This window comes from Gopherus evgoodei, chromosome 1 (genome assembly GCF_007399415.2).
Source record: "Gopherus evgoodei ecotype Sinaloan lineage chromosome 1, rGopEvg1_v1.p, whole genome shotgun sequence".
NCBI lineage: Eukaryota > Metazoa > Chordata > Testudines > Testudinidae > Gopherus > Gopherus evgoodei.
Genome location: NC_044322.1, coordinates 50,722,264 through 50,741,075, shown reverse-complemented (window position 1 = coordinate 50,741,075; position 18,812 = coordinate 50,722,264). Strand labels below are relative to the sequence as shown.

Below are 18,812 nucleotides of genomic sequence, written 5' to 3'. Positions count from 1 at the left end.
ATACTTTGGTCTTATTTCTGTTGCTGAGTTGAATGTGTGGGTGCTGGTGGCCTGTGCTATACAGCAGATCAGACTAGATGATCTGATGGCTCCTTCTGGCCTTAAATTCTATGACTATGACTCTAACGGAGTGGAATTCTATGGTCTGTGTTATACAGGAAAGCACACTAGAATGATCTCTTCTGCATGTATGAGGCAATGTTGCCTAGTGGATGGAGCATAGGACTGGGACTCAGAAGATCTGGATTCTATTCCCATATCTGTCACTGGACTGCTTGGGTGATTTTATGGAAGTCATTTCACCTTTCTGTATCTCAGTTTCCCCATCTTTAAAAATGGGTACAATGACACTGATCTCTTTTGTGAAGCATGTTGAAATCTACAGATGCAAAGTGCTAGGTATTATTATTCAAAACCAACAAATCTATTAATGGTAATGTACCACATATTCAGTTAAAATCTGAATATGATTCCTTTGGAATTTTCTTTTTGCATCTGCTCCCCAGACTTATTTAATATGAATGCAGTCATCACTAAATACAGTGAAAGAGTCATAAGTTCAAAGTGCTAAGCATTTTATCTATCATTGTCATTTACCACAACCCTCTGTCTAACTGGAAGCTAAAATTAAAAGGTTCTTAGATTTTCAAAGCCAGAAGCAACCATTATGATTGCTTAGTCTGATCTCCTGCACAACGCAGGCCATAAAATTCCATTCTGTACTTTCTGTATTGAGCCCATAACTTCTAGATGATCTAGTACACATCTTTAAGATGGTATACAGCAGGGGTCAGCAACCTCTGGCACGTGGCTCGCCAGGGTAAGCACCCTGGCGGGCTGGGCCAGTTTGTTTACCTGCCGTGTCGGCAGGTTCGGCCGATCATGGCTGCCACTGGCTGCAGTTTGCCAGTCCCAGGCCAATGGGGGCGATGGGAAGCCACGGCCAGCACATCCCTTGCCCGTGCTGCTTCCTGCTGCCCTACTGGCCTGGAGCAGAGAACCGTGGCCAGTGGGAATCGCGATTGGCCGAACCTGCAGATGCCAGGTAAACAAACTGGCCTGGCCTGCCTGAGTGCTTACCCTGGTGAGCCGTGTGCCAGAAGTGTGCCAGAGGTTGCCGACCCCTGGTGTAGAGGTTGAGAGTGAACCAATAGTTTACCATGCATCAGTAGAGAGTGAACCAATAGTTTACCAATAGGGTTTTTTACCTTTTTGAGGTGATATACTTATTGCTTGAATTTCCCAAGTAGTTATAGAGTCAGGAATAGCATTTGTTATCCTAATGGGACAAGAGATAAGGTATTAAGAAGAATGTATGAAATGAAAACAAGTTAATTCCTTAAATCTTGAAGACTGACAAGAAAAAAAATGTCATTTGTGGAGAAGAGACACAGCAAGCAGATCCAAATGCCTCTATAATAGATTCAACAGAACACTGACTTTATGGGTATATTTATATACATGTAGGTGTATTCATCTGGTCAAATAATACAGTACCTATGCTGTCCAGGGTTTTTTATTTCTACTGTCTCCCACCACCAGCTCTCAGGAAAGACACTGCGCAAGTTGATTGAAGTTTCATCAAACACATCTTCTTCTGGAACGTCACCAACTGGAAAACAGAAATTGGGAGTCTTCCCTGAAACCTATGGACAATAACCTTACACTGATTTGGATAATCAGATGTCAGAGAGACAAGACAAAAGGATTAATATGCTGAATAGTTGAATGAAAAGACTGACTGGTTTTGATCTTGTAAACTGCAAAAAAAATGCAGAAAGACAACAGACAACAGATAAAGATTGACACTGAACAAAAGGTTAATTCTTCCTTCCAAACTGGGGAATTATATGCTGTCAACCAAAAAAATTCCCCCTTATTTCTTCATTATCACTGTGATAGATGAGGCATGAAAAGAGAAGGAGAGAACACTGGTGACAGAAATCATGCTTTGAATGGGATCAGTCATGACACACAGAATTGTACAATGAAACTGGTTGCCCAAGGGGAAGAATGGAGACAAATGCAAAAAACTTCTCTGCTTGAATTTCATACAGTCAGCAGGCAGGAAGACTTTCAGAGTGCTTGGGTACACAAGGTGTGATCCAAAGTGCACTGAAATTAATTCAGAAATGATGATGATAATTATTGTTATTATTTATTTGCATGGCAGGAGTGCTTAGAGACCCCAGCTGAGATTGGGTTGCCATTGTGCTAGGCCCTGTACAAATACACAGTGAGAGGCAGTTCCTCTCCCTGCTAGTAATCAAAATAGTTTAAACATTGTGTGGGATGGGCAAGGGAGGCCCAGAGAGCTGAAATGAAATCCTTAAGGTCACACAGCTGCTTAGTGTTCGAGCTGGGAACAGAAACCAGGGGCATACTCAGTAGACCACAGTGGGAATCCATCCACTGACGTCAGTGGGCTTTGGATCAGGCTCATGGTATACAACTCATGTAAAGAAATTAACTTTTTAATTGAAATTGTGGACAGCTCAATGAAGACATCCGCTCAGTACGCAGCAGCAGTCAAAAAAGCAAACAAGATATCAGGTTGCCTAAGGAATGGGATGGTGAATTACGGGGAGACTATTACACTCCCTTTGTGTAAATCCATGGTGCAACCTCATCTGGAATACTGTGTCGAGGTCGCCAGATCTCAAAAAGGATATTACAGAATTAGATGGTGGTCAGAGAAAGGCAATGTGAATGGTTAGGAAATGGGAAAATTCATGTGGAGAAAGACTGAAAAGATAGGGACAGGGATTAAGAAGGAAATGAATAGAAGTGACAGATAAAAGTATATAAAAAGCGAACGGTGCAGAGAAGGTGGATTAGGAGCTTCTGGTCTCCCTGTCTCATAACACATAAACAAGGTGACATTTTAAAGTGGGCAATTCAAAACAGAAAAAAGGAAATTTTTTACACAACCTGTTTGACTTCAGAGGCCCTAATTCTCCACTGCTTTGCATCCCCTGTAGCCATAGACAGGCGTTTAGAGAGGATCCATGCAAAGTGTTACTGGGAGCATTTAACCCTTCCTTTGCACAGGTATAAGTGACTATACAAGGTGCAGGGCACGGAGGACTCAGGCTCACAATACCCGCCCCGATGCACCTGCTAACTAAAATCAACATGGCACAACAAATGAGGGCCAAAAACATACGGAGAATTCCTGGATTGCTTTCCTTGATCTCACTGTTTGCACATCCCACAAAGGCATGGGAGGCAGTATTTGTGGTATGGTGAATACGTTTAGAGAAGAGACCTTGAAAATGTAAATGGGAGCATGCAGGAAGGTATGGAGAGGTCTGTGAGAGGAGGAGAGGAAAGGGGTGTGGAACTTTGTAAATTACACATAAATCACCAACAAACAATGGTGGTTAAACATTTCAGGTGGGGGTTTCAAAAGCTCCCATCATTGGCCTAATTCTGCTCTCAGTGAAACCCCCCACTGACTTCAAGGGGAGCAGAGTTTAACCAATAATATGCACTTTCCAAAATCCCACCCTACTCAGCCATGACATATGTATACGTGTGTGCATATAATGGAGAATTACATCAGATACATTGTCCTCCTTCATGCAGTGCATTCGCTCTTTGATAAATGTAACCCAACATCTTATGGCCCAAACACCTGAGCTCGACTTTCGGACAGAGCTAGATCTGTTCTTTTCACAGTCTGACATGAACACAGATGTACCGCCTAGAAACCATTGGTAACAAACTACAAGGGCAACTATTGGAGCGCTGACGTCAACAGACGTATCAGGTGCTCAGCACATTGCAGGACAGGACCGTCTAAGTCAGTGCTCAGTATCTTGCAGGACTGAATTATATTTGAAGTTCAGTGTCATTTTGGAACCCCATGCTTGGGGAATCAGCTGCACAAACTGCTACAGGTTTTATGAGATTAGCAAGGCTAAAGCCACAGGCATTGCAATGTCCCCATGAACAATAGTTACCTATGTGATTCTTCTCTACCTTGCAGCCCTAAAACAACTCATTCTTCAGAGATGACTGTATACAATTCACTGTTTAAAAATGGTATGTTACTAAAAGGCAAAATTCCTTACTTCTTGCCAGTGCAGAAGCTAGTCTCTTCTTTTCCAGCTCCTTCCTGAGGCTCTGAGCCCTCTTACAACAGTACTTGAAAGTTTCTTTGCATTTGATTGAGCCAGTAACTCTAGTTAGCCTTTTGGCACAAGAAAACTTCATTGGATTTAATTTCATTCCATCCTGACAGCACTTTCGTAGAGCAGGATCTTGGTATTTGCTAGCTGTAACAAAATGACAGTGACGTCAGTGTCGCAGAGGCTTTGATAAATTTTGAGATATTCAATCATACTTATGTACTTCACCTATGTCATTATTACTATTTTTCACTATTATTACAGTAGCCATAGGAGCCCTTATCATGAACCAGGGCTCCAACCATCTAGGCATTGTACTAAAACAGAATGTGAAGAAGGGGCTTTCACCCAAAGGGTTTACAATCTTATCTTTCCTTCGGGTTCAGATCATGAAGTCACTGGGGGCAGGATCAGCCGACTGAATGAGAGCAGAATTGGACTCTTATTTAGGACACATTTTTCAAATGCTTGTTTTCTTACACAGAAAAATTTAAGATTGTGAGTTTCAGTTATCAGGTTTATCTTCCTCTGTGTGGATTATGTTCCTTTATTTCTGCTTTCGCCGGAACAAAGAACAGAATGATTTAATAAACTAAACATATACTTTGACATCCTCACCTGTAATCTATCTACTAGCCCATTTCCACTGAGAATGTTTCCAATATGCTTAGCCTTTGAATAGCTTTTCAATGACCATTAATTAAAAAAAAGGTACCTGCCACAAAAACATTTCTTCCCATTTCCCTCCCATCCAGGCTCAGATAAAGAGTGAAAATTACACTCATCATTTTCCATTCTGATCCAGTGATAATGGTAAGTTCTAATATCTCATAACTAGAGTGCTAGAAATGAATGCTCCATCCCTTTTGGAGAGCTGAGAAGCCACACTCTCTTAGAGTACAGGGTATTGTTTCTCAAAGCATAAAATCCAGTCCCAAAGAGGGTTGTAGAGAAGATTCAACAATGTTATGAAAAATTGTACCAAAAATGTAATTGAAACATGACTAACATTTTGCAGAGGGAAAAAAAAGGACATGTAATACATTTGCAATTAGATACACATAATAAGTCTTGTCATGACTGGCATGCTGCCTTTAAGGCCATCATATTACTGCAACCCAAAGCTAGACTAATGCTCAGTGTAGTCTTGAGCAGAATGTGAGTGCCGTATGCCACTAGAGCGGCTGCAAATAAAAGACCTGTACCTGCACTGTTATTTATGATGTACCATAGGCAGGGACGGCTCCAGGCCCCATCACGCCAAGTGTGTGCTTGGGGCAGCAAGCCGCAGGGGGCGCTCTGCCAGCGCTGCGAGGGCGGCAGGCAGGATGTCTTTGGTGGCTTGCCTGTGGGAGGTCAGCTGGTCCTGCGGCTTCGGAGGACCCTCCGCAGGCAAGCCGCCGAACGCAGCCTGCCTGCCATGATTGGGGCAGCGAAATGCCTAGAACCGCCCCTGACCATAGGAAGGGCAAGTGCTCATGCCCATGCACACAGACCATGATAAAACATACCACCAAGCTGGAACAGTGCATCTGCTGTTAACATGAAGGCCCAATGAGCCTAACATGATCACGTTGCCTATGTCATTCCATTTTTACTAGAGATCACTTCTAGCCAAAGGAAAGGACTTCTAGTCAGTCAGGAAAGGACCCTGCCTTGTTGAAAAGTTTTGTGAGTGAGACAATGGCAAGTGAGGTGTTCTCAGGACTGCTCATAAAGGTAACAGAAAACATGAGGATGAAACAATTGGTTTTACAGTGACTGATTTGATATCACAGTGTGTGGTGCGATATGAAATGCTAGCAGTTGAGGCTAAGAAGCCTTCAAAATGACTGTCACTGAAAGATGAACCTGAGGGTTTTTTCCTGAGAAAACTCAAAGCCTTGAACAATCAGCAAGACTTGATTATTCAAACTGGCTATGACAAGACTCATGCCCTTCAGGAATCTTATCTTGATCACACAACAGTATAAGGATTATACTAGTGTAGAAAATCTTATACTTCCCTGCCCAATGAATATGGGTTCAAAAATTATATGGCCTGACTCTGAAAAAGATTTGAGGGTTGCAGTTGATAATGAGCTGAACATGAGTTCCCAGCACGATGCTGTGGCCAAAAGGGCTAATGCAATCCTAGGATGAATAAACGGGGGGATCTCAAGCAGGAGAGAGGTTATTTTACCTCTGTATTGATCACTGGTGTGACTGCGGCTGGAATACTGTCTCCAGTTCTGGCGCCCACAGTTCAAGAAGGATGTTGATAACTTGGAAAGGGTTCAGAGAAGAGCCACAAAAATGATGAAGGGATTAGAAAATATGCTTTATAGTGATAGACTCAAGGAGCTCAGTCTATTTAGCTTAACAAAAAGAGAAGCCTCAGGGGAGACTTGATTAGAATCTATAAGCATCTACAGTGGGAACAAATATTTAATAATGAGCTCTCCAATCTAGCAGAGAAAGATATAACAGGATACAATGGCTGGAAATTGAAGCTAGACAAATTCAGACTGGTAATAAAACATTTAGTTTTGATAGTAAGGGTAATTAACCATTGGAACAATTTACCAAGGGTTGTGATGGATTCTGCGTCACTGACAACCTTTATATTGAGATTGGATGTTTTCTAAAAGATCTGCTCTAGGAATTATTTTGTGCTATGCAGGAAGCCTGACTAGATGAATCAGCCACCAAACTGAAAAGAGGCCCTTTGTAAAATGAGACTATTCGATATTGTATCAGTGATGTGGCTGAGAATGTATGAGAACAACTGCTTTCAAAAGACAGGAAAAAGGACTATTTAACAATTCAACATAATAAGTCAACTGGTATCTCTGGTACTGGATGGCTTCTAGCGCTCGTGAGGTATGTTTCTGATGTTGCTATTGAAGAAGGCTTGCTCCTCTACAAAGCAGTGCCATGAAAATGCTCATCTGAGATATTTCAGAAGCAGTCAAAGACTCCCACATTCAGTGAGAGTGGTGTATCTCACTGGTGTATCTCAACCTGCATATACAGTACCAGAGCAAAGACAAGTAAGAACAGTGGTGTGGTCACTCAGATATAACATGTTGCACCTCATGTCTCATGGTTTCACAGTTTCAGGCTAACAACTGTTTTTACAGAGCAGAAGTTTCCCTGAATGAAGATTGAGTTCCCTTGGCAAACGGCTTCAATAATTCAGCAGCTGGGCCAACTCCAGGGGTTTTGCTGCTTCAAGCAGCCAAAAAAAAAAAAAAAAAAAAGCCAGAATCGCGATCTGCGGCAATTCAGCTAGAGGTCCTTCACTCTGAGCGGGAGTGAGGGACCCTCCGCCGAATTGCTGCTGAATCCTTGAAAGTACCACCCCACTCCCAAGTTGCTGCCCCAAGCACCTGCTCGATAAGCTGGTGCCTGGAGCCGGCCCTGTTCAGCAGGAGTCATACGTAGCTTATGCTGCTGACATCTGGGGGCACCTAGAGGAGCTGAACTTTTCTCTATCATAGTAGAATATGACTGCTCAGTACATGAAAAACAGGGCAGAACTTATTCACAAGAACACTTAGAAACTGGTCTTCCCAAGCGCAAAGAGGAAATTTGGAAAAGCGTTCTTTCCTTTCAAACTTTAAGAGAAGAGATGCCAGTTGGGAGCATCAGGAATTCAACAGTCAGCATCTCAGAGAACTTCAAATCCAGCAGCAGGACTATTTTTCTGATGACCCACCAACAGGAAAGAGGTGGATCGCCAGTCCTTTCAGCTAAGATGTTGACTGACGGGGCTGTTGGAAGGCAAGCTGACAGACATCCCTTGTGTCAGCACTCTGGAATTGGCTTGCTCTAGCCAGAAGCACAGAAGATTTGGGGTGTCTTTGAAAGAGGAATATTCAGCTTTTGATGGATCAGTTTTGACAGTTCCCATCTCAATTTCATTCTCGTCTCTGTAAATCAGGTTTCTCTCTAATGATGAAGATTATAAATGAAGTATTATGATTGCGTAGAGATAAAAAAGAATTAAGATTGTAATCCCCAATTCAGCGTTATGTGAGCCATTATTAATCAGTTACACAAATTCTTCCAGCATGTTGATCTATAAAACTTTAGACATCCTTAAAATCACTGTTAAAAACCACATAATTAGTTGTTATGTATAGTATGGTTATGGCTCAAAATTTCACTTGCCATGGTGTGGGTTAGAGATCTTGTGGGGAGTGAGTCATGATCCTATTCTTATTCCTGGAATAGATAGCCAGTTCCAGAAAGTTAGGAAAACCCTTGGATGAAGTATTTGTTTCTTATAGTGACAGGTCATAAGATATCAGACCTTCATGTGACAGACTTATAGGAAAATTTATTTTTGAAAATGCTTTCTTCAGATCATATATATTTAGATCACTAATACTTCTTTCATTTGGAATATATTGTGCCGAAGGCAACCTGGCTTTGAAGCAGAAGGGAAGGAAAAGCGGTATTAATAAAACATTTTCTAACCATAAAATCATTACTAAAATGGCTTTCCTCTGAAATCTATGGCACACACAGAACATAAACATAATGGGTGATACATTGGAATGGCATACAATTAGCATTGGCATGTCCTCTAAAAAAGAATAAATAGATTTAGCCTGATTACACCCTGTAACGTAGCAGAGTTTAGCGCCTGTCTCTATAACTGAGACCACTCCCATTCCCTCAGGTAAGCTCCAGCTCGAGAATCCGTCCCATCCCCTGCCCCCCCCCCCCCGCACTGCCATCCTTCTCCTTCCCTCCATCCACCCCTGAGGCTCTGGTCCCTAGCTCTCCAGTCCTCTCCGCCCTGCCCCAGCAGCCTCTGGCTCTTGCCCCTGAAGATTAATGGCCATACCAATTCCTGAAATTTGCTTGTGAAAATCCAATGATCTTTTTTGTCTTCTGGTAGCAGGGGAACACTTATAGCCTAGGAAAACAGAGCAAGAGAGTTTGGTTAAAATAATACTTGAGGCTGCTCTAAGTTGCTCCTCAACACCAGCCTGCGGCCTGGCAGCCAGAGGATGCATGATCTGCAAAGCTGGTTTACAAGTGCCTTTCCCCCAGCACACAGTCCAATCTACAATAGATGCCAAATGACCAGTCTCAAGAGTGTAGCCTGTTTCACCTGCATATGAGCTATGAACCCACAGTATAAGATGGGAAAATGAACACTGGGAAATAATAAGACCACACAGAAGTGAGGCTGCTGAACAGAGCAACAATACAGTGCCATACAAGGTCTAAAAATCAAACCCCAGAAATTCAGTGTGAATTTATTCTACCACAATACACTTCGATAGCAAAGGAAGATGGTCTTTGTTTACCTTGCCGAAAATGTGATTTAATGGTGTTTGAAATGAAGGCCAGACCCGAATCACTGAAAACTTGAGCACCGTTAGCACCTCCGCCCACTGAGCATCCAAGATCATATGAGTTCATTGCTTCAAAGACCTACAAAATATAATAGCACTGAAGGAAGGTGCGCTATTGCAAAACTAGTGATTCTTTTCTGAATAGCGATGTCATGTCCTTTTATCAGGCCATATGCAGAAATGATGCAAATAGAAGTATTGGTTACACCCCAGCACTGAGTTGAAAGGAATCTGACATTTTAAGAAGGGCATAATTGAATTTAGTTATGGCCTTCCTCTGCAACATCAATTTTGCCCATATGAGAGTGGATAGGCTACGAGTCTATTCTGCTTTGTCAAATCCTATGCAAATTGGTTATAAATGCATCATAAATAAATAAGAAAAATATTTTCCCAAATAAGCAATGTCTAGAATAATGTTTGATTACTACTCATTTTATTATATTCAGATTTCTCTATTCCTATGAATACTACTTAACTCAATGACACGTGCTATTTTCTTTTTAACACACTACTTTTTTGGCCGTAAGCTTATCCTTTTGTTTAGAATGAAAACTGCAGTATCAACCACAGCTAAGGCAACAGTTCCTGCATGATCTGTGTCAATGGATAATTTACCAGTTCCGTTGGTTCATATGTGTCTCTGTCTGTTTTCAGTTTATCTAAATGCCAAAATGTTTTAAATAACAGAATTTTATATTTCTCATTAGCATTAATATCAGCATTGATATTAGTGGGGGTATTAGCAATATAGGTAATTTCTATCTAAGCTTTCTGCATTTCACACCACTAATATTTATCTAGTGTCAATTGTGGTATATGTTTGTTGGCAGACAAAGATAAAAGGGCTGATCCTAAACCGTGCTGATTGTCCTTTACTCCAGTTGCTACAATGAGAGTTCAGAACACCAGAACCTTAAAGAACGTAGACTCTGCCCTCAGATACATATGGGCAACACCCACTAAGAGCCTTGGAAGCTGGTGTGTGTGAAGAGAATTTTACCTTAAATATTTAGGGATTCAGAAAAGGATGAGCTTAACTTCAATTAGATTTAAGCACATGCTTAAATGCTTTGCTGAATCAGGGCCTTAAACAGTATCAGCTGCATTTAATATCTTTCCAAAGCAAGCTAAAAATCAAAAATACTGTGAAATGAAAAGAGTGAAAGTGCAGCTTATCTATGTTACAAAGTTAATTAAACTAAACAATTTGCTACGTCACTTTCTTTCTCCCACATCCGCCTTCCACTTTCACTTAATGGACCAAATTCTGCTCTTGGTTACACAGGTCTAAATCAAGTACATGAGAGCAGAATTTATCCCTCAAATACTAGGCTTTTAAAAGTTACTACAAGGGCCATTCTAATGTAGCTCCTTTGTGTATTCAGAATTAGATGGCGGTAATGGTGGAATTACCAAAAAAGATTATTAATAAATAAACACCAACCCGTATGAAACTGCTTTTTTGTCACTTTTATAATATGGGATAGATCTTTGGCTCAACCTCTAGCTATCCCCACCTTATCCATCTTTTTTCTATTTTTGTTTCTCTATAAATATTGCTTTATTTGTCATTACCTTTCCTTCACAGGCATCCACAATGTCTAGCCACACAGAGTCAGCCACAATCTCACTGTGGCCTTGATTTTTAATGAAGTAGTAAGCAATAAAGCGAAATGCAGGCACCATTTTCTCAGTAACATCCAGGGTGATTATTTTGTTTGCATACGGGACCCTTCCCATAACCTCAACTTTCCCCTTTGTCAGCACCTGCAATTCAAAAGCAAATGCAGAACAAATCAAATGCTGTGCAATCATGACAGAATGTGTATTACATAAAGGGAATACGAAACTAAATAATCATGTCACTTAGGGGCAGATTCTGATAACTTATTCTGGTTTAGTAGCACCTAACTCCATAAGTTCTCTCATTGAAATCAATGGTACTACTCCTAACGTGATATTGGGTGCTGCACCTCAAAGAGGAACAGTACGCATCTCATGGCCTATGGGTAGTACCTCTAAGCTCCATGGGAGACCTCATGGAGTCATGCCCTCCTGATCCTGGGCAACTCCCGGGGCTGGAGAGGTCCCCCGGTATAACTTAGTCCTGGTAGCCTGTTTAAGTTACAGTAGCATCCCAAGGCTGCCCTTAGAACTGCAGCATTGCCCCGAATTTCTGCACATGTGTGTGCTGGGAGTCCACCCTAACACACTCCTTCACTTCCAACTCTATCCCTAGCACACCCCTGCATCCAACCTTGCAAAAGGGACTTCAGAAGGCAGTCTTGTGGCTGTCTTTCAGCAGGCTATAGGAACACTGGCTCTTTTACATCGGGCTGAAGGGGCAATAGGACTTTCACTGACAGGATAAGGCATTACTCAGTGTGAGTAAGAGTATCAGAGTCTGGCTCTTATTCTTGATTCTGTCACAGTTACATTGGCTAATTCCTTTCTCTGCAAGTAATCCTATTTATTTCAATTGAATCACTTCTAGAGAGAGTTGTAAGACAGACAGAATCAGACCCTTAGATGGCAGAGTTGATAAAGATTTTACCTGAACTGAAGCCAGACTTTTCGAAACAGAAAAAGTCATGAGACAGGACACAATGAAAACATAGGGTCAATTGGCCATAAGTCTTAAAAAAAAAACCTACAGGTTTTGCCATTAAAACGGCCATAGTAGAACAGAGAGCATCACAAATGAGCTAATGGAGTTTCTCCTTTCAGACAGGTTTTAACTTTCTTACAGATATTGCACTTCAAGGGTAGTAAGGTGCCCAGGTAGTTCTGGGGAGCAGGTATTCTAATCCTGATATAAAATTGCATCTGAAGAAGTGGGGTTTTTACCCATGAAAGCTTATGCCCAAATAAATGTTAGTCTTTAAGGTGCCAACCGGATTTCTCGTTGCTTTTCTGGCATAAAATTGTCTCTTTTTTACATCTTACTTGTAAACCTTGGGACTGTGATTTTCAAAACTGTCTAAGGATTTGGACACTTGATTCCCATGGAAATTAAATGGTAATTGGGTGTCCAAATGCTTTGCAAAGCTTTGAAAATATCAGCTGTAAAATGCAGTTATGGTTAAAAAAAATGAACATATTTGTCATTCAACTGATTTGTTCCCTGAGTGGATTCATAGTCAGATCTGCTTACTTTAGTGAAAGAAATATTTTTTATACTTGTTAGCATTGCAGAGTCAATAAAAGTTGTAAGAAACCGAGCAAGATTGTTTTCTGGCTTGTGCATCATGAAGAGAATTGTTCATCAAGTTCCAGTCTTAGCTACACTATGGAGTTAGGTCAACACAAGGTAACTTATGTTGACCTATCTATGTAAGTGTCTACACTAAAATTTTGCTCCTGCCAATGTAATTTGCCCAGTACACCAACTTAATAACTCTACCTTCACAAGGGACATAGAGTCAATGTCAACGTAGTTAGGTCGATGCAGTGTCAGTGTAGACACTGTGGATGTTGATGTATAGCCAGCGCAGTAATTGAATTTATTTTACATGTCCACACTATGCTCCTTGTGTTGATAGTGTGTGTCCTCACCAGGAGAACTTGTGCTGATTTAACTACCAGGGTGGGGCATTGTGGAACAGTTTCTGAAAGGCAGCAACAGCCGATGTTAGCAATGCAGTGTCTATCTACATTGACCTAAGCGCTATGCCTCTCGCAGAATGGAGTTATTAAGTCAGTGTAGCGGGCGAGTTACATTGGTGGGAGCTACTTTTTAGTGGAGACGCTTACAGAGTTAGGTTGACTTAAGCTGCCTTACATTGACCTAACTCTGTAATGAACAGGGGCGGACTCCATGGGTACTTCGGGGCTGGAGCATCCATGGGGAAAAATTAGCAGGTGCTTAGCACCCACCGGCAGCCAAGCTCCCCCCAACCCCTCCTCGTCTCCCCTCCTCAGAGCACACTGCGTCCCTGCTCCTCCCCCTCCTTCCCAGTGCTTCCCATCCCCCTGCCACCTAACAGCTGTTTGGCAGCACTTTGCAGGGAGGAGTGGATGAGGCAGAGAAGAGGCAGGGCAGAGGCGGGGACTTGGGGGCAGGGTGAGGGTGGTGCAGGACAGGAAGAGTGGGGAAGGGGTGGGTCTGGGGCAGGGCCTGAGGTGGGGGTGGGGGTCAAGCACCTACTCTGCAAAAGGGAAGTCGGCACCTATGCTGTGGTGTAAATCAGGCCCGTGTTGCTTACATCACCTGTTGCTGGCTCTCCGAAGCCATCCCACAATTCCCCACACTGACAGTTCAAGTATCAGACAGGTAGCCATGTTAGTCTGTATCCACAAAAACAACAAGGAGTCCAGTGGCACCTTAAAGACTAACAGATTTATTTGGGTGTAAGCTTTCATCGGTAAAAAAACCAACTTCTTCATCTGTATCTGAAGAACTCGGTGCCACCGAACTGACAGTTCAATCATGCAAGTGCTCTTAGTGAGGATGCACACAGCCGACACAAGGAGCAAAGTGCAGACATGCACAAACTATGCAATTACCGAGGCGGCTATATGCCAACATTAGTTAGAGCAACTTAATTTTGTAGTGCAGACATACTCTTAGATTCAGTCAAAGCTGAACAGGAAACTATTTTCCCATCCTAAGGAAACGTTTTAGATTTTGAAATTTTCCATCCTGAATCAGCACAAAAAGCCAAAAATCAACATTTTTTTAGCAAACTGTTAATCCAAAAAAATGTTCAGTTTGGGTTGCTTCAGATAAGTTTGAAACATATTTCAATATTTATATAATTTCATTTTTTAAAAAACCCTTACATTTCTCAACAAAAAATCCAAGTTGGAACCAAAAAACTGGAACTTTTCATTTTGAAAATGTTGAAATGGGACATTTTGACATTTCAAAAAATATTTCAAAACAGGAAATTCATCAAATCTGACCCTCTCCTGTGAAAAGCATCAGTTTCAACAGATCATTTCCACTGGAAAATGTTTTGTCAAAAAAAACCTGGCCAGCTCTAGTTGCAGGTAAAGATGCACTAGCTAGAAAGGACTAGCTAGACTTTGGAATCCCAGGTGAGTTTTAAAGATGTATAGTTTTACTTGTAAAATGAGAACTATTTATCTGGAAGAGACACTGCAAGGCATTAAAGGACGCCAGCAATATGATTGCACTTTAAACTCATAGGGTCTGATTCTCATTTATGCACATACACTTTTTTGCTGACTTTAAGGCCCTTCTACACTGAAAGAGTGATGTAAAGGAGCCTGAGTGTAAATAAGAATCAGGACTATAAAGACTAAATTTAAAAAAAGAAAAATATGGGCTTATTGTAGTTTCAAGGACCAAATTCAGATCTGGTAGAAGTGGGCATAAATTTGGCCCAAACTTAGGAAAATCAGGAGATCATGGAATTTTTTTCCCTAGGACTTCAGTTTCCAAAGCTCTCAGTCTGGTACCTTTCACTTCAATTAAAATATATGGATGTCACAAAAGATCTAAAAATACCATGTGTATGGATCTCTTTGCACTAGATCTCCTCCGAAGCTGCATCTTACATTAATATGCTTTTCTCCCAACCTGAAAAAGGTCAGTTGTGTAGATTTATAAACTGCAAAATGATCTGTTCTAACACAAAGTAAAGTATTGTTGTCACAGTCCTATTTCTAACCATGTAATAGAAATAGTCAATGTTACTGCTGCTGGACCGGTGGACATCCTTCAAGGTAATAAGTAAAGTATCTCCAGGTGCTATGACAGCGTGTGGAACACTGATACTAAGGTAGTTCTGGGTAGCAGACTGGTATCTCTCAGCAGTGGTTTTGGGTCCGGCTGATTCCATGCCAGGCTTCCCCTCTTCAGCCCTCACCTGTGAAGAAAAGGACAGAGCAAACAGCATGCCAATTAAGAGACAATATCAGGTGCCACTGTTAATTCATGTATCACCGTGTCACCTGAAAAACACTGGAGGGTGAGTTGAGTTACCATAATGCACTAAGTCTAGGAGCTTGTTTGCAAACTGGACACCATTAAATTAGACTTGAATAAAGACTGGGCATGGATGGATCATTACACATAGTAAAAACTAGTTCCCCAAGCTAATTTTCCCCCTACTGTTACTCACACCTTCTTGTCAACTGTTTGAAATGGGCCATCCTGATTATCACTACAATTTTTTTTCTCCTGCTGATAATAGCCCATCTTAATTGATTAGTCTCACTAGAGTTGGTATGGCAACCCCCATCTTTTCGTGTTCTCTGTGTGTATATCTATATATATAATCTTCCTACTCTATTTTCCACTGCATGAATCCAGTGAAGTGGGTTTTAGCTCACGAAAGCTTATGCCCAAATAAATTTGTTAGTCTCTAAGGTGCCACAAGTACTCCTCATTCTTTTTGCAGAGCTTGGTGATTTCAAAACAAGAACAACAATTCTATAACCCGATTCTCTCTCATTGCTTATTTTGCTGTTGCTATATTTGTCTTTGATATTTTGCTAGAGTAGCTTGCTCTATGACACTCACAATAAGTGGCTTAATAATAAGTATTTTGAAAATAAAATTAACAATCATTCAAATGTACAGATGACTATGCTAAGTAGCTGTGTGATCTTACTGATCTATCCTTTCTCACCCCAGTTTTTCCTCATTTGCTATGCATCAAGTCATGTCTATTATTAGGGCCCTATCCTACAAATGACTCTGCAGGAAGACCCCTGCACCTGCATGCAGCCTCAATGATGTCAGAGGTTGACTCTGGATCCATCTACACTGCAGCTAGAGGTACAATTTACAGATGCGCACACACTAGCTTTTATTGACCTAGCATGCTACAAAAAGTGTAGCTGCAGTAGCACAGCCAGCAGGATAGGCTATCTATTGGAGTACAATCCCATCTGAGGCCCTAGGTAGTTACACAAGTGGCTAAGCTCACCTGCCACTCATGCTGCTGCAGTTAAACTGCAATATTTGGCATATTAACTTGATCAAAGCTAGCACATGTACGTTTACCCAAGATAAAAATTACACCTCCAGCCCAAGTACAGATGTATCCTTTGTGGTCAGGAGTTTGCCCAAGAACAAAATGCATAGTGACCTCAGGATTTTGCCCACCATTTCTGCCAATTGTGTGAAAGTGGAAGCTATATTTTGACAAAATTTACCTATCACAAACCGAGTACAAATACACTATTATTAGTATTTAACATTTGTACAGAGCACCACAGATTCTGTACAGGGAAAATAAAGAACTGATCCCTGCCCTGAGAAGATTACAGTCTAGCCAACCATATAAACTATTTTACAATACAACTTTAGGGTCTGAGTCAGTCAACGCTTGCCCACGCAAACGATCCTAAAACACAGAAGTAGTTTCAATGATATCAGTGAAACTATTCAAGTACATAACAATTTGCAGCATCAGGCTCCTACTTTATATAAGGAATCATGCTGCATTTGCCTTGCAGCTTCCATCAAAAATATTTTGGACATTCATTTTCCGTAACAACATTGTAAAAGTTTGTCTAACAATTTTTTTTACCATTATTTGTAGCTTCTCTGCAGCACGTGGAATGTTGAATTCAAAGGATACTACACCTTCTTTACTAGAAAGTGCAGTCTTTTTCTTTGGGTCTTTTCTATCTCGGGTAAGAGTTGCAGTAACAGACACGTCAGCAGCAGGAGAACCATCAGCAGAAGCTATAGATGCCTATTGGGGAAAATTTCCACAGGCAAATGACAGGGTGAAAATAAAATCTTAAAACAAGGAAAGATATTTTAAACCACTAGGAAATATGAACCTTTCAAAATTATTTGGAAATTTGACCACTGGGAGGGAGAAGCAGGAGGTGACACCGTCTTTTTATCAGCTAGTATCATACAACTACACCCAGATCTCCTGTTGTGCCAGAGCTCTCCTAAGCACATGTTACTCCTGGGGGAATTATGTGCCACTGCACAAGTGCAGAATTCATGTGCTCTGCAGATTTGTTTTCTTCACAGAAAATACATTCTGCTGGAGAAGCACTGCAGTTATGCCTTTCACTCACCAGAGGCTACTCTGTAGTGATGAACTGCCAAAATCTTAACAACTGGTTCCTTACTGAGTCTTTGGTGGCACTTCAGTGGTGGGTCCTTCACTCGCTCTGGATCTTCGGCAGCACTTCAGCGGTCAGTCCTTCAGTGCCACTGAAGATCCGAGTGAGTGAAGGACCCGCTGCCGAAGTGCTACCGAAGACTCAGAGTGCCGCCAGTGAGTACAAGCCCAACGTGGTTTAAAAACAAACAAACAAAAAAACTTATAAAACCTTATCCCTGCCGGGGCCCCACTGAAACTGTTCGAATCAGGCCCTGAACTTCCTAAAGCCAGCCCCACATATTGGGGTTGCAAAATTGTATCGTGGCCTGGGTAGGGAAGGCTGTACCTCCCAAAACAGCCTGTCCCTCTCCCATCCGACCCCCACCCACGTCCTGCCCCAACTGCCCCCCTCAGAACCCACAATCCATCACCCCCCCACTCCTTATCCCCTGACCACCTCCTCCTGAGACCCCTCACCCTAACTGCCACCCAGGACCCCACCCTCTACCCAACTCTCCCCGCTCCCAGTCCCCTGACTGCTCTGACCCCCCATCCACCACCACCCGACAGACCCCCCGTTCCCCATCCCCTGACCGCCCCCCCTAGAAACTCTGCCCCCTCCAACCGCTCCCTGTCCCTTATCCAACCCCTCTTCCCAGCCCCGGCCTGGCCCCCTTACCATGCTGCTCAGGGCAGTGTGTATGGATGCCACGTAGCCCACTGGAGCTCACAGCCCCCTCCCTTACCATGCCACTTAGAGTGGCAGGAGCTGCCCAGGAGCAGTCCAGAGCGCTGGCGGCGTGGCACACTGAGACTCTGTGAAAGGGGGGAAGGTGGAGGAGGGGTGGAGGAAGCCTCCCCATCCTGGAGCTCAGGCTGGCTGGACAGGACAGTCCCGCGGGCTGGATGTGGCCCATGGGCGAGAGTTTGCCCCCCCCTTTAACAACCGGTTCTAAACCTGCTTCTAAATTTAACAACCAGTTCACATGAACTGGGTGTGAACCGGCTTCAGCTCACCACTGCTGCTCTGGCATCAGAACAGAGGCAGCCAGCTCACTTGATGTAGCACTCAACAGCCTATGGGGAGAGAGCAGAGGGTGTGTTCCTCACAGCGCCCTGCCTATGGGGCCAGGTGAGGAGGCAAGGGATGGACAGAGAGTGTCACATGAGGCTGCTGGGGGATCACATAGACTGTGGTTCAGAAGGGCTGGTGGTGAGAACAGCCTGGACTGGTAGTTGAATGGGAGTGGGGGTGCAGGGACACATGGGGACAGGAGGAT

General features: G+C 42.5%; 1 protein-coding gene across 1 annotated transcript in view; it reads right to left on the bottom strand.

The window, feature by feature from the left end:
* LOC115652173 (complement C4-like) overlaps nt 1-18,812 on the bottom strand; it is a 93,716-nt gene that overhangs the window by 55,671 nt on the left and 19,233 nt on the right. Inside the window, 11 exon segments of the mRNA XM_030563872.1 lie at nt 1,209-1,279; nt 1,498-1,612; nt 4,077-4,280; nt 8,971-9,042; nt 9,440-9,566; nt 10,003-10,022; nt 10,025-10,108; nt 10,111-10,148; nt 11,064-11,257; nt 15,127-15,324; nt 16,996-17,163. Coding sequence (XP_030419732.1) covers nt 1,209-1,279; nt 1,498-1,612; nt 4,077-4,280; nt 8,971-9,042; nt 9,440-9,566; nt 10,003-10,022; nt 10,025-10,108; nt 10,111-10,148; nt 11,064-11,257; nt 15,127-15,324; nt 16,996-17,163 — 1,291 coding nt within the window.